The sequence below is a fragment of the Aricia agestis genome, chromosome 15, assembly GCF_905147365.1.
Source record: "Aricia agestis chromosome 15, ilAriAges1.1, whole genome shotgun sequence".
Classification (NCBI taxonomy): domain Eukaryota; kingdom Metazoa; phylum Arthropoda; class Insecta; order Lepidoptera; family Lycaenidae; genus Aricia; species Aricia agestis.
The window spans coordinates 9,966,130-9,991,871 of NC_056420.1; the positions used below are offsets into that span (position 1 = coordinate 9,966,130).

Below are 25,742 nucleotides of genomic sequence, written 5' to 3' on the forward strand. Positions count from 1 at the left end.
GTGTGTACGGAGCCTTAAGTGTCGCTCTGTTTCATAAATAACTCAATATCGCGTTACATATCAAACATCGACGCTTTAAGATGTGTTTTGGAGTAATATATGACATAAATATCTATTAGGTAATACGAGCTTTTTTTTTTATTAGGGTTCCGTACCCAAAGGGTAAAAACGGGCCCCTAATAGGGTCCCCATTAGGGACTGAGACTTCGATGTCTGTCCGTCTGTCTCCAGGCCGTAACGGAAGAACGGTAATAGCGAGAGAGTTGAAATTTTCACAGATTATGTATTTCAGTTGCCGCTATAACAACAAATATTATTAATAATAATATCTATGGACGCTTCACACCACGTCGGTCTGGCCCCGTGCTAAGTACCTGCAGGACTTTTGTTACAGGTACCAGACAACGGAAATATATTTAATACTTTTATACTATACATATATTTAAGACTTTTATTAAGTGATACATATATTAAAAACAAAATTATTGTAAGGATGGGTGTTAGCGAGAAATGAAAGATGTGCCTGGTTAAATAGTTGGCTTTATTATGACATAATAATCAAGTGGTTACAGCTTATATACGGTTAAGATATATTAAGATACTACATAGGTATCACTACACTACACCTCCCTTTTTTCAAAAGAAATAAAATAATTAAAAATATACATTATTTTATTTTCTTAACATTAAAACTACTTAAACATCAGTAACATAAGTTCTGTATAATTTTGTTCTGTTCTTGTGAACTATTTCAATTTTACCTTCCTTAAGTATTTTTACATTTGGTGAAATATCTTCTAAAACCTTAAATGGACCAATATAAACATTCTGAAATTTATTACAATTATTATCATTTCGTAAAAGAATTAAATCGTTAGGTTTGTAAAAAGTTGGATTCATTTTTTTATCATAATTTTGCTTCCTTACTACTTTTGACAATAACAAATTTTCTCTAGCCTGTTCCTGAGATTTTTGAAGTTAATTAATAGTCGTCGACATTATATAAAGGATCAACTTGCTGACATAAATTAGTAGGTATTTTACACAGTTTTCCAAAAACCAATTCGTATGGAGTATACTTCGTAGATGTATGTACAGTAGTATAATAACTAAAAGACCAATATGGAATCCATGTACTCCATTCTCTGGGATTGTTATTAGTTTGAATACGGAGATACGCATTTAAATTTTTATGTGTATTTTCAAGCGCACCTATAGATTCAAGATGATATGCTGTTGAAAACAACTGTTTGATACCGAGTAATTTACACACTTCACTCATTGTTGATGCTATGAATTCTGAACCTCTATCCGTCGCGATTTCTCGCGGTATACCATACCTTAAAATAAAGTTTTCTACGAACGATTTTGCCACGGTAACGGCGTCCTTACGATCTAAAGGGTATGCTTCTACGAACTTAGTAAGTTCGCACTGAATAGTTAAAATATAAACCTTACCATAATAATCCTTATAAGATATGTTTAGATTTAGTGGGGCCCCTAGGGCCCCACTAAATCTAAAAATATCTTATCAAATGCGCCTGTAGCAGTGCTCGTTACTACCATAGGCTCTTTAACAGGTAAAGAATACTTTATTACTTACATTTGCTTACAAATTCAGTAACGTCACGTTCCATTCCAGGCCAGAAATAAGATTTTTTGATGTTATTTAACATTCTTCTTATTCCTGCATGGCCACTAGTTGGTAACAAGTGGTAGTCATTTATTATTACTTTTTTATCGTCATTACAAATGATTCTCCTAACTCCTTTAAGAATATGTAGGCGTGGTCCGGACCATATTTTTTTATTATTTATCTCTTTCGACAACCAGTCGATAAATTCATAATTACTTGCAAGTTTTATAATAAAGATATTTTTAATATCCATTTGCCTACAATACTGCTCCAGTTCACTCACATATGCGTCTCGCGCGATATATGATCGGAAATCTGGACAAGTATATAATCTCATTTCATGTTTATTATACAAAAAAGAACCAAAATTCTTAAAGTTACTTCTCATACTACACATTTTACTCCGAGAAACCAACAATAATTCTACACAATTTGACGTCCCCGCAGGCATTTCTACAACTTTCGGTTGATCAGGCCGAACGTCAGTAGAACTGCTAGGCAAAGTCGACAAATTTTGATGAACTACTTGTTGACTTTCTAATTTTTTTCGTTGTTTTATTGTCATTACATTAATAACTCGTTCACTCATTTCTTTCAATTCTTCTGAAGTAACTCGTATCCTAGATAACGCGTCTGCAGCAACATTATCTTTTCCTTTTATATACTCAATCACAAAATCATACTCTTCCAAAATTAAACGAAATTTTGTCAAACGACTCGAAGGATTGTTCACGTTAAATAAATATATTAAAGGTCGGTGATCAGAAAAAATTTTGAACCTTTTCCCAAACAAATAAGGGCGAAAATATTTAATAGACCAAACAATAGCTAACATTTCTTTTTCTATAGTTGGATAGTTCAACTCGGCTTTATTTAAAGTACGACTCGTGTACGCAACTGGTCGACCATCGCTATTACATAAAACAGAACCTATTGCAGTACCTGACGCGTCTGTAAATAACTGAAATTCATTTTTTTCTGAAAAATCTGGGTACTGTAATAAAGGTGGAGAAACTAAACATTTTTTTAAACAAATAGAGCCTTCACGTCGTCGTGGGCCTATTTTTACAAGATATGTCTTTATTTTAGACAAAAAATTAAAATATTCTTCGAACTTATCTGCCATAAATGTAAAATTAAAAGTAAATTATCATAATTAAAATATAAAGTCCTCTAAATAAGTCCATTATATGCAATATTTCCGTACCGCTACAACAGTAACCACACTTTATAATCTATACTAATATTATACATGCGAAAGTATCTCTGTCTGTCTGTCTGTCTGTCTCGCTTTCGCCAAAACTACTGAACCGATTGCAATGAAATTTTGTACACAGTTATTCTAGAGTCTGAGAAAGGACATAGGCTACATTTTGATGTGGGAAAATATCTTATTTCCATGAAAATATCAATGATTATTTTTCCGACCCAAATATCGACCAATAGAATTGCACCATTCGACGTCACGTGGTACAACCTACATGGTATTATACTGATTATTATTTTTCCGACCCAAATATCGACCAATAGAATTGCACCATTCGACGTCACGTGGTACAACCTACATGGTATTATACTGATAATTTTTTGAAAATTTTCTCTGGTAGTTGCTATATATAAAAGACAAACACGTCAAACTGACAGGTTGAATTCAATTGTGTCTCATGGTGCAATTATATTGGCCGACATTTGGGACGGAAAAATAATCCCCCGAATACCACACGAGCTTCAAAATTATCTGGCATTTCCCTCAAGGTTCCCTGCAAACAAATAAAGTCGTCAAGTTTTTCAGGAAAAATCACTCGCGCTTCGCGCTCGTGATTTTTTAACCTGAAAAATTTGAATCCTTCATTTGTTTGCAACGAACCTATCGGGAAATATCCGATAATTTTGAAGCACAAATTTTGTTGACACCGCGCGCTATAAACTAAAGTCCACGCGGACGAAGTCGCGGGCAACAGCTAGTATTATATATTTACCGACATGCACTTTCACACTTCACTATGCGATTCTCACGCCCGGCTGGTCCTCCTTGGTACGCGAACCCTCGTGACGTCGCCGGAACCAGCTGTTGGATCTTTGGAGATTATGCTCGTAAATTTCCCGTCGTATCCAGCTTCTATGACAATTGCGATAGAACCGTATGGAAAAGTACATTACTGCGATTGCCAGTACGAAGCATATCACCCCCAGCATATAGGTAATGGCACTGGTATGCTGATGCATCTGCTCCAGCCAGGAAGTGTTGGTACCACCGCTAGCGTTTTGTGCGATGATTACAGTCTCTTCTTTCGGCTGTTGCTTACCCATTTTTTGTCAGAAAAATAGTCTTTACGAACACTTAGAAACGTCTATCGCGGTTATTAATAGTCAGTAATATTAACGAACACATTGTTTCAACTTAGAGACACTGTTTAAAATACTCTAGTCCTTATAAGGTGATCGGAATGCAGCGCGAACCCGATCGCTTACTGGCAGGGTCGCCATGTAAGGATGGGTGTTAGCGAGAAATGAAAGATGTGCCTGGTTAAATAGTTGGCTTTATTATGACATAATAATCAAGTGGTTACAGCTTATATACGGTTAAGATATATCAAGATACTACATAGGTATCACTACACTACATTATTTAAGGGGGCCCCCTACAACAAACGTGATTTTTAAACATTTTTTGCTCGGTATCAATGATAACAACAAGTAGCCACCTGAAATGTTCACATAACACTCAGTTTTATTTGTACTTTAATAATTAATAATAAAATTTCAATAAAATTAAAAATAAAGTACTTACAAGAAACACTTTTTTCAATTTTTTTCTATAGTGGTACGGAACCCTTAGTGCGCGAGTCCAACTCGCACTTGGCCGATTTACATAGAGCGCGACTTTTGACTCGTAGCTAGTGGGGCTCGATTTTAGTATTAAAATTGTTGTTTCTTAGTTTGGTTAGTAACAATGTAGGCTGCTTACCTGATTATTTATCAAGAAAGATGATTCGCTAGTCGTAGAAACTCATCATTGAATTTCTACGTGAGTTTCTACGACGCGACGTCGTACGATGTCGTGTCGTAGTTTTTTACAACGCGCGTCGTGGATTCTCACGACACGAGGTCGTATCGTGTTTTTGTGTCCCGGCCCTAAAGTATCGTATTTTTCGGTATGTTGAATGGCCAGTAAGTTTAATCTACTGCTGTGTCTGCTGCTGCATCTAAATCCAAGTACCTATGTGGACCTATTTACTCTTAAAGGATTTAAACTTTTATTTAGTTTGATATTTAACCTATCAACTCCCAAGTGGTCGAATTCGACCGCGATAACAATAGAATAACAATAGATTTCCAAGAATCCGCGATCGACGATTAACTAAACATTGAATAGTGGAATTCACTATTTTCACATTCTGGTATTGTTTTAAATAAAGTATTATTACAAATTTTGTTTCGTCCAAAGAACAGTAAACAAGATATTCAAGGGCGCAAACAAAAGATAAAAAGCCAATCACATAAAATTATTTCAGTAGCTAATAAAATTGTATACTTGCTTCAAGATTTTCAGGCTCACTGTTTCTGTTCGACTTCCAAAACATCCTTCTAAGAACGAAATTGTGTTTTGTACGTTTTTTAAGATTTGAAGTATAGGTAGGTACTTTCTTTTATAATATCGGCGGACAATTCAAAATTTTACTTGATGACCCGTGAACTTTTTCTCTTATATTTTTCTTACCGTTTAAACCTTCCTTGGACTTCCACAAATATTTTAAGACTATTTGGCAAATCGGTTCAGCCGTTCTCGTGTTTTAGTGAGACTAATTTTGAAAATTGAATTACATTTTCATTAAGTTATGAATGATTTTGCAGATATTTGCAATGCGATGTGAATTCCTAGTTTATCCCATGGGAGCCCTTAGGTACTTTTGTGCTTACTCAACGGATATAAATCGTATAAAATAATTGTCTCAGAAATTAAGCTGTCTTTACTTTGGTTTACATAATATTCTATCATTTGTCACGTATATAATACAGCATTGAAAGCTTTAATGTAGGTCATAGACAATAGGTCTGAACTTACTTCATTCAATGCCTTCGATTACGAAGCTAGTCATTACAATGTAACATCCATTTAAACTTGTCATCTAAGTATGAGTGTTATAGAGAACGTTGTAGCATAATGGTAGAATAGATCTCGTCGAAAGGACGATACGAATTTTAGTGCTCGGAACTTTAGCTACCCCATCTAGATTTAAATTAAATATAAATTAAATGATAATAGTCGGGAAAAAAATAAAGTGGAACACTTTTGAATGGAAAAAAAAAACAATTTATTGTTACGTGAAAGTCGTGAAACAAGGCCTGATAAACCATATTATAATAAATATGTGCATCGCAAATATCTGCGACAAAATTTATAGCGATAAGTTCCTTAAAAAAATTTCAAAATTCAGTACCCACGATTAACTTTTTTATAATTCTTAATATAAATTACAAAACCAAAAGCACAATTAAACAATGTCGAAAAACACACAAACTTCATAAAAGGCACGTAATCGGTACAGTGGGGGATGCTGCGTCGTGCAGCGGGAGTCGGGGTGCCCTACGACCCTGACCCAGTATCGCCTGCGTGACCCAATTACGTCGACCTTCCACGGTTTATCTCGTAGTTTAAGCTGCGGTTAAGCTACTGCTTGTACTGCTTGTATGGTGGTATTTGCGGGGAAAGTGTATGTTTTAACTTATACGAGTAAAAGATTGCAACGTGAGAAGGATACGTTTAACTTATACGAGTAAAAGATAGCAACGTGAAATTGGAAAAGGCAACTCGACACGCGGGCGGCAAGTAGTCGATGGTAGATAGATAGTTCGTCGATAAAATATGCCATACATCATAACAGTGAAGGATCGGACACTGGTGTTGGGACACATTACATAATAGAACATTAAGGGCCTGTTTCACCACTTTCTGATAAAGTGCCTAAAAGGCTATTCACAACTTTTTTCACAGATTCTTCATACTTGATCTGTCAAGTTATTTGGTGGATAGCCTTATCAGGAAGTGGTGAAACAGGCCCTTAATGTTCTATTATGTAATGTGTCCCAACACCAGTGTCCGATCCTTCACTGTTATGATGTATGGCATATTTTATCGACGAACTATCTATCTACCATCGACTACTTGCCGCCCGCGTGTCGAGTTGCCTTTTCCAATTTTGGATGTTGCAATGTAAAAAACCCTTACAAGTATTCCAGAATTTATTATGTTAGTTAAGTCAATATTCAAATACTAGAAAAACTATTCTCCTTTTGACCCAGAAAAAACACTCATTACGTCTTTTACACCTCAAAAAGTTTCCATATTGTTTAATATCCTGAAGTTAAATATACTAGTGGTAAAAAATAGAGTCACCTATACGTATTTTACTTACTTCTTGTAGAGCCTGTCATCCAAATTCCTACTTACAGGCTAGTGAAGAAGAACCAGCATATTACTTAAAATATATGCATGCCACCTGTGACCATATGGCATTTACATTAACTGATACACTGATCGGTCATTAAGTTATTATTTGTTATAGTTACAGTTAGATTGTTATTTTTGTAGAAATGTTGCCACTGTTAAAACAGAATTGCGAATGTTGCGGCCCGCCTAAAAGGTTTAGCGTCGAACGGATTAAAATTCCATTTGTGAGCTTACCGCTGATGAAAAAAAGTTGATCAATTTTAAAGCAACAACGTTTTAATTATTAATTCTCCTTGCTGAATGTTTTTGTACACATTTTTACGTTTTTGTTTTTGTGTTACATTTTATTTGAACAACAAAAACCATAACAATATAGTTTACCTGTTACCTGACAGATTTAATTCAATTTTAATTTGCTTATGGTCACAATAATAACCAAATTAGAATGAAATTATTATATTTAATGCGATGTTCTAGTTCGCCAATAAATGAAACAAACAAAATGTTTACAACACCATCTATATTTCTAATCAATTTAAACGAAATAGTAACAGCGTACAATGGGATGTGCTGTCGGTACAACTCGAATACGGCCAAGGTTAGACCTCGACCGGAGCTTTTGTTGAAAACCGATATTTGGCGCCATTGGACATATTACGGGCTTTTCAGCCGGTTTTCAACGTAATTTAGCATTTACTGCTTATGTATTAGAGAGGTGTAATATAATGCTTAAAAATGGTTATTCGAAAAAATTTAAAAATTAAGCAGTACCTACTACTAGTACTGAGTAGTCTGTAGAATGCACTAGTACTATTAATGGCAAGGCAGAGTTATTTATAATCGTTATCGCAATATTTAATCCATTTCTAAAGGTAGAGCTTACATAATGTTTAGAATATGAATCTTTTAAGAAACATTTTAAAGACAATCAGGCGTTGTTCCTTTGAAAAACAATATGATATACATTGAGTTATGATAAATAATAATAATAATAGTAAGTTAAGGTAAAGAACCCGTAAAATATACTTCAAGTGTTCTAATTTACTTAATTGACTTCTTGCGATATAGTTAAGGCAGAGAAACATACCCGCAGGCTTAGCACGGCCACAGTAAAAATGCCAAAGAATAGAAACGCTGACCGTCTTTGGGCACAAACTGACAGATCTCCTTTGTTAATCCATCACTTGGTTTACCTTACCATAAGGATAAACCTTTCTATGGCGGCCGTGCTAAGCCTGCTGGAAAGAGATAATAATATGGGGCAAACAATAGAAATTCAACAAGTGCTTTATAATATTATCAATGTCATCTCCAAGGCTAAACAAAGTATTCCAATTGTGAAAACTTTTGCCGGCAAAATGTAAAACAATTTTACCTTCATAAAGGCAACGGTATAATTAATGTATAGCGTTCTCAAAAGGAGTAGTGCCTTTGTCTTACCGAAGATAGGAATTTGTTTTTAAAAAATTGTTGTAACTTCTATACTCATGTCTTACTACTAATGCTAAGTACTCACATACGGATTTGTTCGATCGCGCAATAACGTCGAGCAAAACCCTTCGAGCGGCTCGATGCGAGCCTTCGAGCTGTGAGATTTGCGGTCCACACAGTAATAATAATTATTACTCTATTTGGAGTAAAACTATCGTGCAAAACCGCATGTGAGTACTTAGCATAAGACCTGTATAGATAGAAATAAAAACAATAATTGATTAATCCTTCTAAGATAATTATTGTTGTTATTAATTTATGTTTTTGTTTGTTTCAGTATGTCACAGAAAAAATGGGAGGTGCCGAGGGCACAAAACTTGATTTGGACTTCGTGGAAATGGAAAGAGTAAGTTTTCTTCTATGATTTTGTTTCTTTTGGTGGAAGATAGAAAAACAAATACACTCGTATTTTGGCTGAACAACAACTGTGTTATCACTTATCAGTAAGCCAATAAACAGTTCAATTTAATTTGATTTCTTCAATTTGATTTGGGAAAATTTTTTTTAGGAAAACGATGGTTTGTGTTTTCGAAACATTTTTTATCCATACTAATTTATAAATGCGAAAGTGTGTCTGTCTGTCTGTCTGTTACCTCTTCACGCCCAAACCGCTGAGCCGATTATGCTGAAATTTGGCATGGAGATACTTTGAGTCCCGGGAAAGGACATAGGATACTTTTTATCCGGAAAAAATGTACGGTTCCCGCGCGATAAACGAGTTTTGGCGCAACGGAGTTGCGGGCGTCATCTAGTCCTATATAAATGGAACGAAAAGGGAACGAAAAAAGATTAGAACGCTACCTTAATTTTATCTCCACAGTTTGTCCATATTTTTCATTTAGCATTTCTACTGGTGGCCGTGCTACTACTACAGATGGTGCAGTAACTGAAATGGCGTTACGAATACCACAAAAATAATTTATTTACGAAATACACAAAAATAGAGTTGGTGTTATTATTAAATAGAGCTACTATTTACGAGGGCTGCTATTTATGTATCCGGAACTGGCCACTTACAAGAACAATATTTAAAAAGTAATTACAACATTTAAAAATAGAACTCTTTGGTTGAAGAATACATTTTGTTTCATGTGACTGTCAATTATTTTTCCATTGTGGCGTCATTTTGAAAATTGCGTGTCTTCATTTGCCATGGATTTAACGCGTGAACATTTTCGTGCAATGATTTACTACGATTTTCGGCGTGGGCTAAATCAACAACAGTGCTTTATTCAACTCACCGCAACTTTTGGAGATGAAGCACCATCAAAAACCACTGTTTATCACTGGTACAGTGAGTTTAATCGTGGGCGGTCTATGCTCACGGATGTAAATAAAGAAGGTCGCCCAAAAACAGCTGTTGTCCCACAAAATATAGATGCTGTGCGGGAACTAATAATGCGTGATCGTCATGTTACATATCGCGAGATAGAGGCGTCCTTAGGCATAAGTATGACGAGCATACATAAGATATTACACGAACATTTGGCTGTAAAAAAAATATGTTCGCGTTGGATTCCGCACAACTTGACAATCGATCAAAAACGGGCTCGTGTCGATTGGTGCAAAAAAATGATAAAAAAATACAACCGTGGTACGTCAAAAGCCGTTTATAATATCTACACAGGTGATGAATCTTGGATCTATGCATATGACCCCGAAACTAAACAACAGTCAACGGTGTGGGTGTTCCAAGATGAGCCGAAACCAACAAAAGTTACTCGTGCAAAAAGTACTTTGAAGCAAATGGTCGCCTGTTTTTTTGGAATTAATGGACATGTGGCTACAGTGCCATTAGAGAATCGTAAAACGGTTAATTCTGAATGGTATACGACCATTTGTTTACCAGAAGTCTTTGAAGAAATAAGAAAGGACAACCGACAACGCAGAATCATATTACATCACGACAATGCTAGCTGTCACACCTCAGCTGAAACAACTCAGTTTTTGCAGGGTCAAAAGATCGAATTGACTGGTCATCCGCCGTACAGCCCTGATTTGGCACCTAACGATTTATTTTTATTTCCATACGCGAAGAACAAATTACGTGGTCAACGTTTTTCGAGCCGCGAAGAGGCTGTTGATGCGTTCAAAATGCACGTTTTGGAGATACCTCAATCAGAATGGAAAAAGTGCTATGAAAATTGGTTCCAGCGTATGCAAAAGTGTGTCGATCATCGCGGCGAATATTTTGAAAAGCAATAAAACCATATTAAATGATATATGTTTGTTTCTTTTTTTAATTCCGGATACATAAATAGCAGCCCTCGTAATAATAACACCCACTCTATTTTTGACCTAAGTCAAGTGTTATTATTTTATTATAAAGTAAATTATATATTTGACAAACAGGGACTAAAATGCTTTTAGATTTTTCTTTTCAAATTAACCAATAAAAGAACAGACGGATCCCCTGATGGTAAGCGATAGCCGCCAGTCGCCACCTATCATGGGCATTCGCAACACTAGAGTACTCTAGTGTTGCGTGATGCGTGTAAGACTAGAGTGGTGGCCAACTAAGTAAAAATCCTTTTTACTTAGGGCGGATTCGACCAAACTGGAGTAAAATTTAACTCGAGTATAACTGTCTCCTAATCTAAGAGTAAGCTGGTTTTGCGTTTTTCCAACTTCTAATCCAAGAATGAGGTAATTACACGGGAGTAAATATTTACACGGGCTATTTTGGTGGAGTAAATATTAAACTGAGAATAGTTGTACAACAGGGTTCAACTGTCACGGTCGGTGTCATTGTGAACTACACACACTGGCAAAATTAGCGGAACATAGGTAAAAAGGGCCAAAACTTGAACTCAAGTGGGTCGGGCTGTCTGAAAGCCTTTTTTATAGCTTCTAAGCTCATTCAAGAAATAAAATATTGAACAAAACTGGCAAGTTGACAGGTTTTTATAGCAATTATGCCCTAATAAGTGTTTTTCGATTATTGACGTTGTAAGTGTTCCTGATAAGAATGGCGTTTTAGCGGGGTGCAAGGTATGCTCAGCTCATTTGATTGTTTGGTTTTTGGAAGAACACATTGCTTAGATACAAAATTAGTGATTTCCCAGCATCTGCGACAGCTAGAGCTGTAACCACGATAGAGAAAGGTCACACCTACCGTTCGGTCAGTCAGGCCTTAGGTGTGTCGGCTTCCGTGGTTCATCGTAACTTTCAACGCTTCAGAGAGACTGGATCTTACGTTCGGAGACGAGAACAAGGCAGATATCGGGTGACAATGGTTCAGGATGACCATTTTGTAAGGAAACAAAACTTAAGAAATCGACCTCAAACTGCTATGCAGACACGAAACCTGTCGGAACAGGTCCAAGATGAACGTGTTAGTGATTGTACAGTAAGAAGAAGATTCAAAGAAGTTAAATTAAACTCAAAAGTGCCAGCAAGGGCACCAAAACTTGAGACAGGACACCGAAGAGCCAGGCTAAGATTTGCGCGTGAACATCAAAATTAGACAAGTGAGTGAAATCTTGTGCTGTACAGTGATGGGAGCAAATTCTGTGTACATTGTATTGACAGGCGATAAAGAATGTGGATAAATCATAAGGAAAGCTACAGGCCATCACACTTACCGGAAACAGTGGCCTATGATGCAGGCTTCGTAATGGTTTGGAGTTGCATATGATTTGGAGCCCGCATGGAGCTGATGATTATAGATGATGGTACTTTGACAGTACAGGGCTATAGAACCGACATCCTGGAACTGCATGGTGTGCCTTTTACACAGTTTTAGGTAGTAATTTCAATTTTATGTGCGTCCATAGAGTAAGAAAATCGGTCATTATTACCTAAACGATGCTGGCGTAGCCCAGGTGGAGAGGCCAGCGTGGTCTACGGATGTGGATCCGATTGAAGACGTGTGGCACATCAATGGGTGAACGGTACGAGTTAAAACTCCAGCTCCAATGTGTCCAGGAGCTCGAGTTGCCGCTACTGGAGGAGTAGGAGAATACCCCACAGGAAATGATTGACAATCAAAATGCAAGCATGGAATGGCGTATCCAGGCCCTCTTGAGATCCATAAAAGGCATTACACGCTTTTAACATGACATTTCTTTAATAAAAATGGAGAATTTAACTTAAAAACTTACTACTGAAATTTCAAAGATTTTCTTAAATTTTGATTTTTACCGATTTTTTTCTATTTTTCACGTTTTTATGCCCTAAATTTATATAAAATTTATTTTTTAATAATCAATTAGTAATTAAATAAATAAATTTATAAAAAACAGTGAACAATTTTCAAAAAAATTGAAAATTTTGTTATGTTCCTCTAATTTTGCCGGTGTGTTTATAATTGACATTTTATTTCATACTCTTTGAGTAACTTGGTAAAATGCAAACGATAATATCCTAGAGTAAATTAAAGGAGTAAAATTATTCTCATGATAGTTATACTCGTGTAACTTCAAGTTTGGTCGAATCGGGTCTTAGTTGGCCACCTGCTGAACGGTAAACCACGATTTTCCGTGAAGCTGTGGGTTAGGTCTGGTAGGGCCAGATTTAATTACTTAGTTTACACCAAACTAGAGTAGCAATGTCTTACAAAAGATTCTCAGAAATGCGTAACCACTTTTTTGTTCAAAAGACAATGTCAAGTCATATATTCGTTATGTCATTATGTATGTGAGATATGCAGGCATCTTCGAAGTGGCAACGCGTTGCTACCGTAAACTTCCAATCTAGTTACGTTAGTAACATAGAACATCATTGGTTTACACTGAATGATTTCAAAGCTGAGTGCTTAGGCGAAAATGCATTTGCCAGATAAGCTTCGATAGCGAAGTTAGTTGTCAAAATTGCATGGACTTTGACATAACCCATCGTATGTCATGGCGCTTGCAATGCGTTATGTCAAAGTTCATACATTGGCAGACTGGCGAGAAACAATATTTTGCTTTATATTTGCTTGTTCCGGTTTTTTCTGTTTCATTATTATATCTTGTATTTGCATGGTCGCATGAAGTCATCACCCGTGCCCACTGCATGGCAATCAGTTTACGTTATAACTGTTCACATTTTTCGCCTCAACTCTGACGCTAGCAACTCCTAAATGGGGAGGCTTACGTCAAAAGAAGAAGAAGAAGAACTGGCGATTGTATTTTGATTAAGCACTCTGATTCTAGATCTTTCCAAGTAGAATTCAAGCGTAGGCAGTTCCGTACGCGGTGATGCACTAATCTCATCACTTAAGATTCTTCCAGTAGAAGCCGCAATGCGGGCGAACGGTCGAGCGTACTTAAGTAATATTGTGATTCAAATTGGCTTTAGTGCCAACCTATTTTTGACTGGCTTCATATTGAACTGTTCTTAATGCAAGCGTTATGCAATACAAATGATGGTATCATATTTTTATTATTGGCGCAAGCGCTGTACGACACAATATCTTCTACAGGCGATTTACCGAACGTATAGTCGACTAGATGTACTGCACGGCTTCGCCCGCGTAAATTAGGAATTTTACGGAAACCGTACATTTTCCCATAAAAAAAGCTTATGTCCCTACTCTCTTCACGTGATCTACTCTAGATCTGTGCCAAATATTGCCGTAAAAATTGCTCCAGTAGTTTGTGAGATAAACCTTTTTTAATATTTCCCCCGTTTTCCCCACATTTCCTGAGTTTCTTTGGTCGTATTAGTCTTAGCGTGAATTATCACGCTAAGATACATATGATATAGCCTATAGCCTTACTCGATAAATAAGCTATCTAACACTGAAATAAGTTTTTAAATCGGACCTATAGTTCCTGAGGTTAACGCGTTCAAGCAAACATACTATTCAGGTTTATAATATTAAGTATAGATTTTATTGAATTATCGCTTGACAAACTCGAGTCTCGATCTAAAAGACTATGAAAAGTACCAATAACAGGGTCATTATAGGCTCATAAGTCATAACCATTGGACGATGTATGGTATAATATTATGGTAGTGATGATGATGATGATGAATGTAATTTGCATAGTAGCATATGCTTTCCGTTCTTAAAACAACGCCGAAACTCCCAAACTTGTATCTATAAAGAATCAGGAGTTCTCTCAGCACCTTCCGCACCACGGTATACCAGGTATACCTCGGTGCAAAATCTTACTTGTTGGTAGCATATGCTTAGAATACTTCTCACGAAACCGAAGTCACCACACGTTTCCCTATAAAATTTGAGGAGTTCCCTCGATTACTTATGGATCCTTCATCAGATCACCACTTTTGTGAATATAATACTAAATTGGCATTATACCCTATATACCAAAAGAAAAATTTTGAAAATCGGTTTACAAACGGCGGAGTAATCGTTGAACATAAGAAAATGAACATAACACCTCCCCCATTTTGAAAGTCGGTTAAAATTGTAGCCTATGTGTTATTCTGATGTATAAGCTATATTATTGTAAAGTTTCATTAAAGTCCGTTCAGTAGTTTTTGCGTGAAAGAGTAACAAACATCCATACACCCACACATCCATACATCCACACATCCATACATCCAAACAAACTTTCGCTTTTATAATATTAGTAGGATTGTGCATGCTTTAGACGACGGTTACACCGTCCGATCCGATCAACCGATCGTCTATCGGTTGATTGACGGACTGATCATTTCTTTATTATGTACTTTTCAGCCATCATTCTGGTGTGAGTTTCAGATTGATGGACTGAACTGATGCCAGACTAAGCTTGTAACCGTTCCTATAAAGAGACAAAAGGAGCTTATAGATTTCTAGTTGCTTGAGTTTAGTGCACAAGGCGACAAGATTAACTGCCGCTCTCAGAGTGGAACATTAATTACTTAAATGCAATTATTAATTCAAAATGTTGACATAAGCCCCATGCATTATCTGTCAAACTCTTCATTAAATCGAAGGTTAATCGTAATTAAATGTCTCTGAGTACGGCGGTATGTAACTTAAATTTTACATTCAGATGAAGCTGTTGTCAGAAAATAAAAAAATGTTAGACGCCCAAGGGACGTATAAAATAATGTTGCTATACCAAAATATTACATTTTTTACAACAGAATTCACAGTTCACACCCATTTATCTCTCTGACGTGGACTTGTTGGAAAAGTGTATAATTACAGACATTGTAAAAGTCTTTTATTTCTGTTGTAAATGTACAAATGTAAAAGTTTAAAGTGCTAAAGTCGGCGCATTCATGCCGAACATAATAAGTTTTACTGTGCCTTCATAAAAAATAATGTTAGAAGTCGTGGAACAAAGTAAAGGAACTATGCCCCTTACGTAGCCTTAATAAAATTAGGTAACCTTAACATTTTTTAAGAGCTGCTGCCTTTTATTTTCCTTGTTTCGTCTTTTCTACTGCGGTTTTTATTTTTGACTTGGCAATGTCGTTCATTTGAATAATGCCCGGTTTTTGAGGATTTTTGACAGGACGTTATCTTTTTAATAGTGTTGTCTGGCCCCTTAGTCAAGATGCATTCTATCATGTAACATGCGAATGCAATGATAAAGGGGGATATAAAACACTCCTTTATTTGAACGCCTATCTCACCCTATCTTTTTTTCCAGAAAACCGATGTAACATGCGAGCTGGTGGAGGAGTTACAGATGAAGACGAAGGAGTTCCTACAGCCGAACCCCACGGCGCGAGCCAAAATGGCCGCCGTGAAGGGGATCAGCAAACTGAGCGGCCAGGCCAAAAGCAACACCTACCCTCAGCCAGAGGGAGTGCTAGGTGACTGCATGCTGCTATACGGCAAGAAACTCGGCGAGGACTCTATATTCTGTAAGTACTGCTTGATGCCTTCATACAGATGACGCGGACGATGCTGGTTTTAAATAGTTAATGGAATCATTATTTACTTAAAGGTGGAAGTTTTTTTTCGCGGAATATTGCTAAAAATAATAAAAATTTTTAGCAATATTCCGGGTTTTTTTTTGTACCCAAGTTCGTCCACAGACCACAACACACAACTTATGACGTTATCGCATTATAGTCATCTATAAAATTTAAATTGCTTATATTTAAGTAAGTTACTCAAGTAAGCAATAGTAATAATAGACTCTAACCGCCGCACTCAGAGACATATTTTAATGATGATTAAACTTCAATTTAATGAATAGTTTGACAGATAATGTATGGGGCTTATGTCAAAATGTTCATTTAATTACAGTTAAGTATTTAATGTTCGTCTCTGAGTGCGGCAGTTAGACTGTGACAATGTTAAAAAATAAATCTTTAAATCATCACGACGAGCAAGAGTTCATAATCGTAACTCAAAGTTACGACTATGAGCTCTTGCTCGTCGTGATTTCAACGTCGTAAGATGGGAGTACAAGTCTATCTAATTGTGGAAGACAGGGCCCCCGTAAGGGCTACTGAGTACTGGCGCCTGTGTACAAAAAAAGGATTTTGGCGCCCCTAAAGGCAAATTTTTTGGGTCCTTGGTTTTGGCGCCCCTAAAGATGGCGATTTGGCGCCCCTAGAAGATGGCGCCCGTGTGCATTGCACACATTGTACATATGATAACGCCCTGGTTGAAGACACGACAGTGCTTTAGCGCTCTCTCCATTTTAATCTAAGTCCTTACTCTGAGCATTATCAGTTATTAACATAAACTGAACTGAACACGTCAGACTGAAAAAGTTTGAAATCTTATACATAGTACGTACCTTTATATTATTACCTGCGTCGTGACATTTCACAAACAATGTTTTCGCAATTTAACTTTCGCTCGCGTGTTGATAGAGCAAGGGAGAGTAGATTGACTTTATTATACCAGGCGACTGTTTTCTGTACCTAGTCTCAAAAGTTTTTAAAAGTTAAATAACTTCGATTCATCTTTGTTGGCAGTAGGTATTATTATTTATCAAAGGAGTTGTAGTACATTGAGATGGAATAAATTGATTTAATGCTTTTTTGTAACACATTACGAAAACATTATATAAATGATAATTTTCTACACACTCAAATATTTAAGGAACCTCACAAGAAACGTCTAACAGCTCTCTTGATATTCTTATTTCAAACGTTATTTGCTGGATTTTGTTGGAAATATCTTTATCAGTCACTTTAAAAGCAGCAAGTAATGTATTTCTAGGAGAAAATGCCTTTACTAGAATCCAATACAGCCCTACTTAATAAATTGAGTTTTGCTATCTTTTCGTTTAATGTCTATTTTATTAAGTTACTCTTAGATACACTTTTGTTTTTAAGATGTTTCCTACTAAGAAGCCATATAATATTTATTACTCATTGAGCTTACTTTGTTAGGTGTTAACTGTTAACCTACAGGTTGTACAAAACATTGTTGACGTATTAATCCCATTACCTCTTGTTCCAATAGAAATATAGAATGAAGCTGCCATTCCCATACAAAAACGAAGTTGACAAGAAGACTGCATATCAATAAACTTGTAATGACATAACCTGACCACCTTTTAGTCACATCTGCCTAAGAAACAATTTCTTCGCTTGTCCTATCAGAGAAATTAATTTCTAGTCAGATTTTGCATGTATAATATTTGACAATTTACAGATTATGAACCAACTTTCAACCTACGAATAGCACCAATAATAATGTATTTTTTTCTGTTTGAGTGTCTATGGGGCTATGTTAAACTAACTAGTTGTGCCCCGCAGCGTTATGAATGAAATTATATGAAATATAATAGGCTATGAAAAGTACCTATAATGGGATCACACTTTGATGATGCATGGTGTAATGGTAGTGATGGTGATATCATCATCTCAAATCTATACCTATCATCATATATAGGTATCAACCACCTAACGTATAAATGGTTAATTCCAGCACAATGTCTGATCGAGATGGGCGAGGCGCTGAAGCAGATGGCGGACGTGAAATACTCCCTCGACGACAACATCAAGCAGAGCTTTCTCGAGCCGCTACACCATCTACAGACCAAGGATCTCAAGGAGGTCATGGTGAGTTGCGGGTTCTAGAATGATTTTGTACAATATTCTTAAAGAATGACGTGACTAACCCCCAAAGTTGGAAATATTTGCAGTAGTCAATTTTGGAAGAAAACTTTATGTAAATAATACAATGATTTCAAAATTAAGGATGGGCTATGACGTATATTTAGCTAAACTATTTTCAAACTTTTATTTTCTTATAGGGTCAAAAGTTATAGGGTTAACAGAACTTTGAGAATCTTTTCGGTTAAACATCAACTATCGACCAATTTAAACCAATGTTAAACCGTACTATCCCAAACAAGTAACAATCTCAAAGGACTGTTTAGGGTTCGTCTTGACATAGACCTATGTCTAAGACAAGGCATAATGCAATATGAAATATAATTATTGTATTTAAGTAATATTTGAATGCTTATACTATATTATTTTTATGTTTTTTCAGCACCACCGGAAAAAACTGCAGGGGCGTAGGCTCGACTTCGACTGTAAGAGACGTCGCCAAGCGAAAGGTGAATATATTTTATCCTTTTCTTTTATGTCAATAAAATATTATGGATCTTTATAACTCAATAAACAACACGTTTAAAAATGTTAAGCCTATTTTACTAAACTTTAATTTCAAAAAGTTAATATTTTCAATTTAAAAATATTGCTCTGATAATAAAAAGGTGTAAGGAGCCCATATTCGAGTCCTAGTCATTCGGCTCCTAAACATGGTATGTGGGAAGTGTGTTGCTAGATCATTGCTAGATTATACTTGATATAAGGTGACTCTTGGTTTCTTATTCGCGATTATGAACTGATATGACAAGTCAATAAGCTTAAAAAAACCACAGCCGAACATATAACCTCCTCCTTTTTGGAAGTCGGTTAATAAAGTAGGCCTCGCACAGTTTTAAAATTGTTTAGAGAAACTGAAACGTATCTACTACTATAACACGTTCCATTTTTCTAAGAGAACTAAACATGGAATATTTGAACTTTCCGTTTTAAAGTTGTGCCCTACCTTTTAAATATTTTGACGATAACAAGTAGGTACTTTTGTTTTATTAATTGTTGGTAGTAATAGTTTTTAGTAGCTAGATTTTCATATGTCCTATATTACCTTCATTGCCCTAGTAATCTTATTTAATATTATGATTTTTATTTATTTTATTTTAATAGATGCTCGTTTTCTTTTCATGGTCCCCCGCTACCTGCCACCTGATTATTTTCATCGTTTGGTCTGTAACTTTTTTTCTTTTTTTATGTATTTTTTTTTTTGTTCGTTGGTGTGTGTTGTGGGTTACATCAGGTGCGCATATTCCAGACGACGAGATCAGGCAGGCGGAGGAGAAGTTTGCGGAGTCGTTGTCGCTCGCCCAGATTGGAATGTTCAATTTGCTGGATAATGACGTGAGTCTTTTTTACTTTACATTTTTACCGTCACAAGCTACAAGCAAAAATTATATAATCGAAATGATGTAAAAAGTCTTTAGCCACGGAGAAACTATTTCCGAGATATCGCCAATATCTCGGAAATGGTTCGTTTCTGGGAAAAAACTATGGATCATATTTTGTGTAGTGAATTGAAAGAGCTACGAGGTACTTTTTCGAAAAAACTGGAACTCCTGGAAGTTTTGTTAATTCCAATGTCTAGTAAACGGACGTTATAATCTGATGATTATCATGTTTAACTTTAATTTATTAAACAATAATTGCACTCAACACATATTCTATCGCTATCTTCGAAATGCTATAAGATTTTCTGTTAAAAAATATATAAAATGCACGGTTCCAGGTGGAGCAAGTCGCGCAGCTGTCATTCTTCGCAGAGGGTCTGCTGGAGTACCACCAGCAGTGCACCGAGATACTGAAGGGGCTCGTCTCCGCGCTCATGGAGAAGTACGAAACCCTTTTAAAAAACAACAAAATGGGAGGTGTCTTAAGACAGCAATGCAACAGCGCCTGTTACTTTGCTGTCAAATAATACGTAATCGCCCTGCGGATCGCGGATAGAAAACGGTTGTTGTCGTTCAACAGTTGTCACCTACTAGTAACCCAAGACGTAGGTAGCGATCCAATAAAACAGTCATTTTAATAAATTGTGCTTATATAGTTTAGGCAGCGTACGCAAAATAAGTAAATTTTCTGGTTGTTTCCGAAAAACTGAAATATCTTACGGAACCCTATATTTTCCAAAATAAAAAGTAGCCTATGTTACTCGTAAGTAATATAGCTTTCAAATGGTGAAAGAGTTTTTAAAATCGGTCCAGTAGTTTTTGAGCCTATTCATTACAATTAAACAAACAAAGTTTACCGCTTTATAATATTAGTATAGATTGGGGTTTGTTTACTGATTATATTTTATTAATCATAAAAATATATCATACTCCAAACCAATCGACGTTATGCGCCGATATACACTATATCTAGTTTTTATTATTCGTAGACTATATCGCTGCCGATATACATATTATGTGTCTACCATCGAGGAAATTGATTCCTAGGCAGTTGACAGCTCTACGTCATTTGGTCGGATCATGTCAATTCAATGTAAATTGTGATCTGTTGGCTGGGTTTGACATAACGCGACCAAACTACGTAGGTCGCCCATCTGCTTAGGAATCAACTTCTCTGATAGTATGTACAAATGAGTGTTCACTTATGAAACCAATCTCCCATTCCAGGAAAGAGGAAGCGGTGAATCGTCCGAAACTGGAGTTCGTACCGAAGACCCTTGCTGATCTCAACATCGAAGGCATCCACGACCTGAACCACGGTAGGCGGTTCGGCTCCGCCCAGTCCCTCCGCCCCCGCGCGCGAGCCCCGCCCCCCGCCTCCTCAGTGGGCGACCTCCCCTCCGCCGACCCCCTTCGCGCGTGGGACGTGCGCCCCCATCCCGCCCCCCGTAGCTACGCCCCCGTAAGAGACCCCTGGACAGGTGATATTTGGTTTTTTATGGGTTCTTTCTTTGTTTTTTTTTTTGTGAGGGATTTTGAGGTTTTGTTGGGAGGTGGCTGGTGGTGGTAAATTCAGCATAAAGTGTGACTAGGACCAACAAAATTATCTATCAAAATATATAAGAAAAAAGTGTTGTACCAAAAAAAGTCCATGCACGTAAACTTTTTTGCTGACTCTTTTTTAAAGATTTTCTTTAGTTACATATTTTTATTAGTTATTTATTTATTATATCAAGTCGTGGTAAGGGGATATTATATTATGCTTTAAAAATATTGCGAAGCTTATAAGCTTATGGTGAAGAAAAATAATATATAATTAATTAGTCAGTAGTCACTAAATGTTGCCTATCTATTGATCTGTCTCAATATTAAATATACTAAAACCACTATTCATTTAGATCATTCGCATTTCGCACTTGCAAATCTAATTATTGCACAAATTAGAGACTTCCTAAGTAAATATCAAAAACACTTACGGCCTTTGTAAGTAACACTTTGCAAGCGCACTATCACACAATAATATTGATATAAATTGTATTGGCACAGAGAATACAATATTTAGAAATACAAGTACGAGTCTAGATCCAATATTAATTACTGTAATTTAATGAAAAGATTTACTTAAGGCCCCATACATTGTTATCTGTCAAACTCTTCATTTATACAATTAAGTAATTAATACTCGTCTCTGAGTGTAGGAATAAGTTTGTTTAGTTACTTTTGGGCACTGAACCTCAAAATGTGAGACTATTTTGAGTGAATGAATATATTTTTTATAAAACATTAGAACATAGGCATAAAGGCTACCAAGCTGAAATGGGATTGGGCGGGTCATATTAGCCGTATGCATCCTGACTGCTGGGCAAAGATCGCCACAGATTGGGTACCTGATGATGGACGACGCCGCCGCGGTCGACCTTGCAAAAGATTGCGCGATGAACTTGACACATACAAACCAGGTTGACCAACGGTGGCGATGGATCGGGATGAATGGAAGGACTTGGGGGAGGCCTTTGCCCAGCAGTGGGACTGCATAGCCTCTTAAAAAAAACATTAGAAATTGACACTAATAAAACACAATTTTTCGTGCACTTTTTCCAATATACTAAGATATAACTATAGATTTGAATAAACAACGTGTTTTATTAGTGTTCAACATGAATTTCTACCAAGAACCGACAGTAGTTTGAGAATAATGTTATGAATGAAATCTAAACAAGGAGATTAAAAAATAAGGGAAACCTAAGTTGTAGATTTTTTATAAATGGTATGGGTAATTTGTAGTAAAGCACATGGTCTAAAAATTTAAAGCAATAATGTTGTAAATAACAAAGTTTCTGTAAATAACACTAGCCAACACTTTTTTAAACTAATTTTACCTTTTTTTTATTTTATAACTTTTTTGTCCAGGGGCCAATTTCCATAATTTAAAAACAATAATATAATTATAATCAAAGATTTCTTACAAATTTCAGGTTCACCACATTCCAAATCCCATCCTGTCCTATCCTTTCATAGACTAAGACGAAGTGCATAGGAACAAAAACTGTTTTAAATCAATTTTTGTTTCTTTGCTCATTAACTTCCATATAAAAAACATCCGAACTGCATATTGATGTATTGATACACATACGTTACACAATGTTTTGTCTTTGTCTTATTTCAAAGAAAAATAATATGAGAGACAAGGACAGGACATTGCGTAACTATAGCGTATGTATACGCAGTAAGGATTTTTTATGTAAGATGTTTAATATTTATTTGTTGTCTCCATTAATGGAACCTTCGAACTATCTGTGTTAAATGTGTCTGTCTTTCTCGCGAGTAGACAGAATGCTCTTCTACCTTTTCGATGTGTAGCCAAACATTACACTATGTCCTTTAAAACGATGATCATAATATGAACTTAGTATACAGTGTGAATTTGTGTAATATGCGTAAGTTGTATACTATTAGGTACCCATACAAATAAAGATCGCATTAGGCGAGAATACAGCGAAGTGACGTGACACGTCACGTCCAAATTTAAAAAGCCAAAAGACACTGCACTATAATGAAAATTCACACTGTATACAAAACTTGATGACATGAAGTGGCGATACAAGTGACACAGAGTATGAGAAACCATTCCAAGCCGATAGGGCTTTTGCGATTGTAGTTTCCCAAAAAAAAAAAGAGAATATGGCTATTGATTGAACGTTGCGATGTAAGGGGGGTCCCGGGCCAGCTCCCCCGACCACAAGCCGCCATCCAACCTCGAGCTCTTCCCGGCCGGCAACAGCGCGTCGCGCTCCAACAACGGTAACACACATACACACACATACCACACTCACACACCTTCAGATACCTATTCAGAAACAGACATTGACATTAAAAACACATACACATTTAAACGCAGATGTCGTTTTATACCCCAAAACGTGTGTGATTGCACGCATTTAGTACGTTCATCTTATGAAAAAATGCGGACATTGTAAACAAGCACTAACAGATATAAAAATAAAGAAAATCTCGTATCCAACGTTGCGTGCGCGTTAACGTATATATGTACGCAACCGTGCGTATACGTGCACATAAACATTTACACATACACACAGACACAGCTAAACATAAAATCGTAACTCTTTAGGCTTGATTTTAGTGAGAATTTATAATCATGTCTTTAAACATGCATGAAAAGGCGTCTTCATAGTTCATACCCATTACTGGTTCTCAGTTCATATGCCGAGAATACCTCTCTGAAGCAATCTTTTAACAATCATATTGAGGTATGCCCGTCTAAATACGCTTAGGAAAAAAAAAAAAAAAAAAAAAAAAAAAAAAAAAAAAAAAAAAAAAAAGGTATAGCGTACTTCGGACAGGTATACCTTTAAAAACACATTATTTTCAACATAAGTTAATCACGGTTTGTATTGATCATCCATCTTAGAAAATGTGTCGCTATTCGTCCATCGTCCATCGCATATTTTATGTTTGTTCTATGTTTGGCTTAAACGTCCTTATTGTGGTAACGCAGATCTTGTAATGGCATGACTATTAATATCCGTTATTGTTGGCTTATAGTTGCTTTGAGTGAAGACTTACCTATTTATTTGTGATAGGTCTTATTAAAGTAAAGAAATAGTCTGCCTTTTATTAGTAGAGTATTTTATGCAATAAATTCAAGCATAGAACTTTAGGTTCTTACAAAGAGCATTGTATATGCATTAGGAAGTTTTGTCAACGTGCGCTAGTTTTTTTTGCTAAATGCTAACTTTAGGGTGCCTTACATAATATTGCGTCTTTTCGTAGCAACATTTTTGATGTTTCTTTTTAATTTAAACAATTTGTGTTGAAATAAGGGCGGGGATTGCAACAAACGACCGCTACATAGGATTTATTATTATATTATAGTCGGTATTAAACCTACCTTGCATAGAGCATTTGCTACATAAAGACGCGATATGCTAGTGACCAAGTAAACGGTCGCCGACTAGTACGCACGGGGTAAGCAGGGAGATGCGTATACGAAAACTTTAACGACGTGACGCCAATATTTGCCACATTTGATTACGCAATCTTTCTGCTTATTCCGCTATGAAACTTATGACTATACAGGGTGTAACAAAACTAAGTGATAATACTTTAGGGTGTGTATGAGTCCCCTATATAGAGTTCGATGTGAAAGTGGCAGTGCCGAAAGAGTAACTATATTTTTACTTTCGTATGGGAAAATTGATGAAGCTGAGGCGCTTGCCTATGCAAACCACAAAAAAAAATTGCTGTGTCAGAACTGCTACTTTCAATGAACTCTCTACAAGGAACACATACACACCCTAAAGTATTACCACTTAGTTTTGTTATACCCTGTATAAATAAGGTTCATATTTCATCGTCGGTGTTGCTTCTATACTCACAAGTCACGTGACCGCAGCGTCGCCGCTGCCGTCGCCGGTGAAGTCGCCGGCGCGGACGCCGGTGGCCCCCGCCAAGGGGCCGTGCTGTACAGCCCTGTACGACTTCGAGCCTGAGAATCAAGGAGAGCTGGGATTCAAGGTAATGCATACTATACTGTACTCGGCGAAACATGGGGGTAGCGGTCATTGACTCCCTGTCAAAAACTTGTCATTTTCTGTACAAAGTCGCGATTGACAACATCTGACACTTCATTGTCAATCGCGGTTCATATGGAAAACTAGCGACCCGCTCCGACTTCGCACGGGTATAAAATATATAGTGTATGTCACTCACTGAAGAAATGATTAAAACCGATTCAGTAGTTTTTAATTATATTCATTACTACCCGTGGCGTTCTCCGCAAACGTTTGCG

The 25,742-nt window shown here is 36.5% G+C and overlaps 1 protein-coding gene across 7 annotated transcripts in view; it reads left to right on the plus strand.

Annotated features, from left to right (window-relative positions):
* LOC121734381 (endophilin-A) overlaps positions 1-25,742 on the plus strand; it is a 69,089-nt gene that overhangs the window by 39,966 nt on the left and 3,381 nt on the right. For 2 of the 7 annotated variants that reach the window (XM_042124956.1, XM_042124957.1), the window contains exons 3-11: positions 8,857-8,925; positions 16,118-16,334; positions 18,364-18,497; positions 18,934-19,000; positions 19,160-19,207; positions 19,801-19,886; positions 20,272-20,375; positions 21,161-21,414; positions 25,347-25,468. In XM_042124956.1, coding sequence (XP_041980890.1) covers positions 8,857-8,925; positions 16,118-16,334; positions 18,364-18,497; positions 18,934-19,000; positions 19,160-19,207; positions 19,801-19,886; positions 20,272-20,375; positions 21,161-21,414; positions 25,347-25,468 — 1,101 coding nt within the window. Of the gene's footprint in view, positions 1-8,856; positions 8,926-16,117; positions 16,335-18,363; positions 18,498-18,933; positions 19,001-19,159; positions 19,208-19,785; positions 19,887-20,271; positions 20,376-21,160; positions 21,415-23,644; positions 23,735-25,346; positions 25,469-25,742 lie in introns of all 7 variants that reach the window. The other 5 variants (XM_042124960.1, XM_042124962.1, XM_042124963.1 and 2 more) reach the window with 5 other exon arrangements.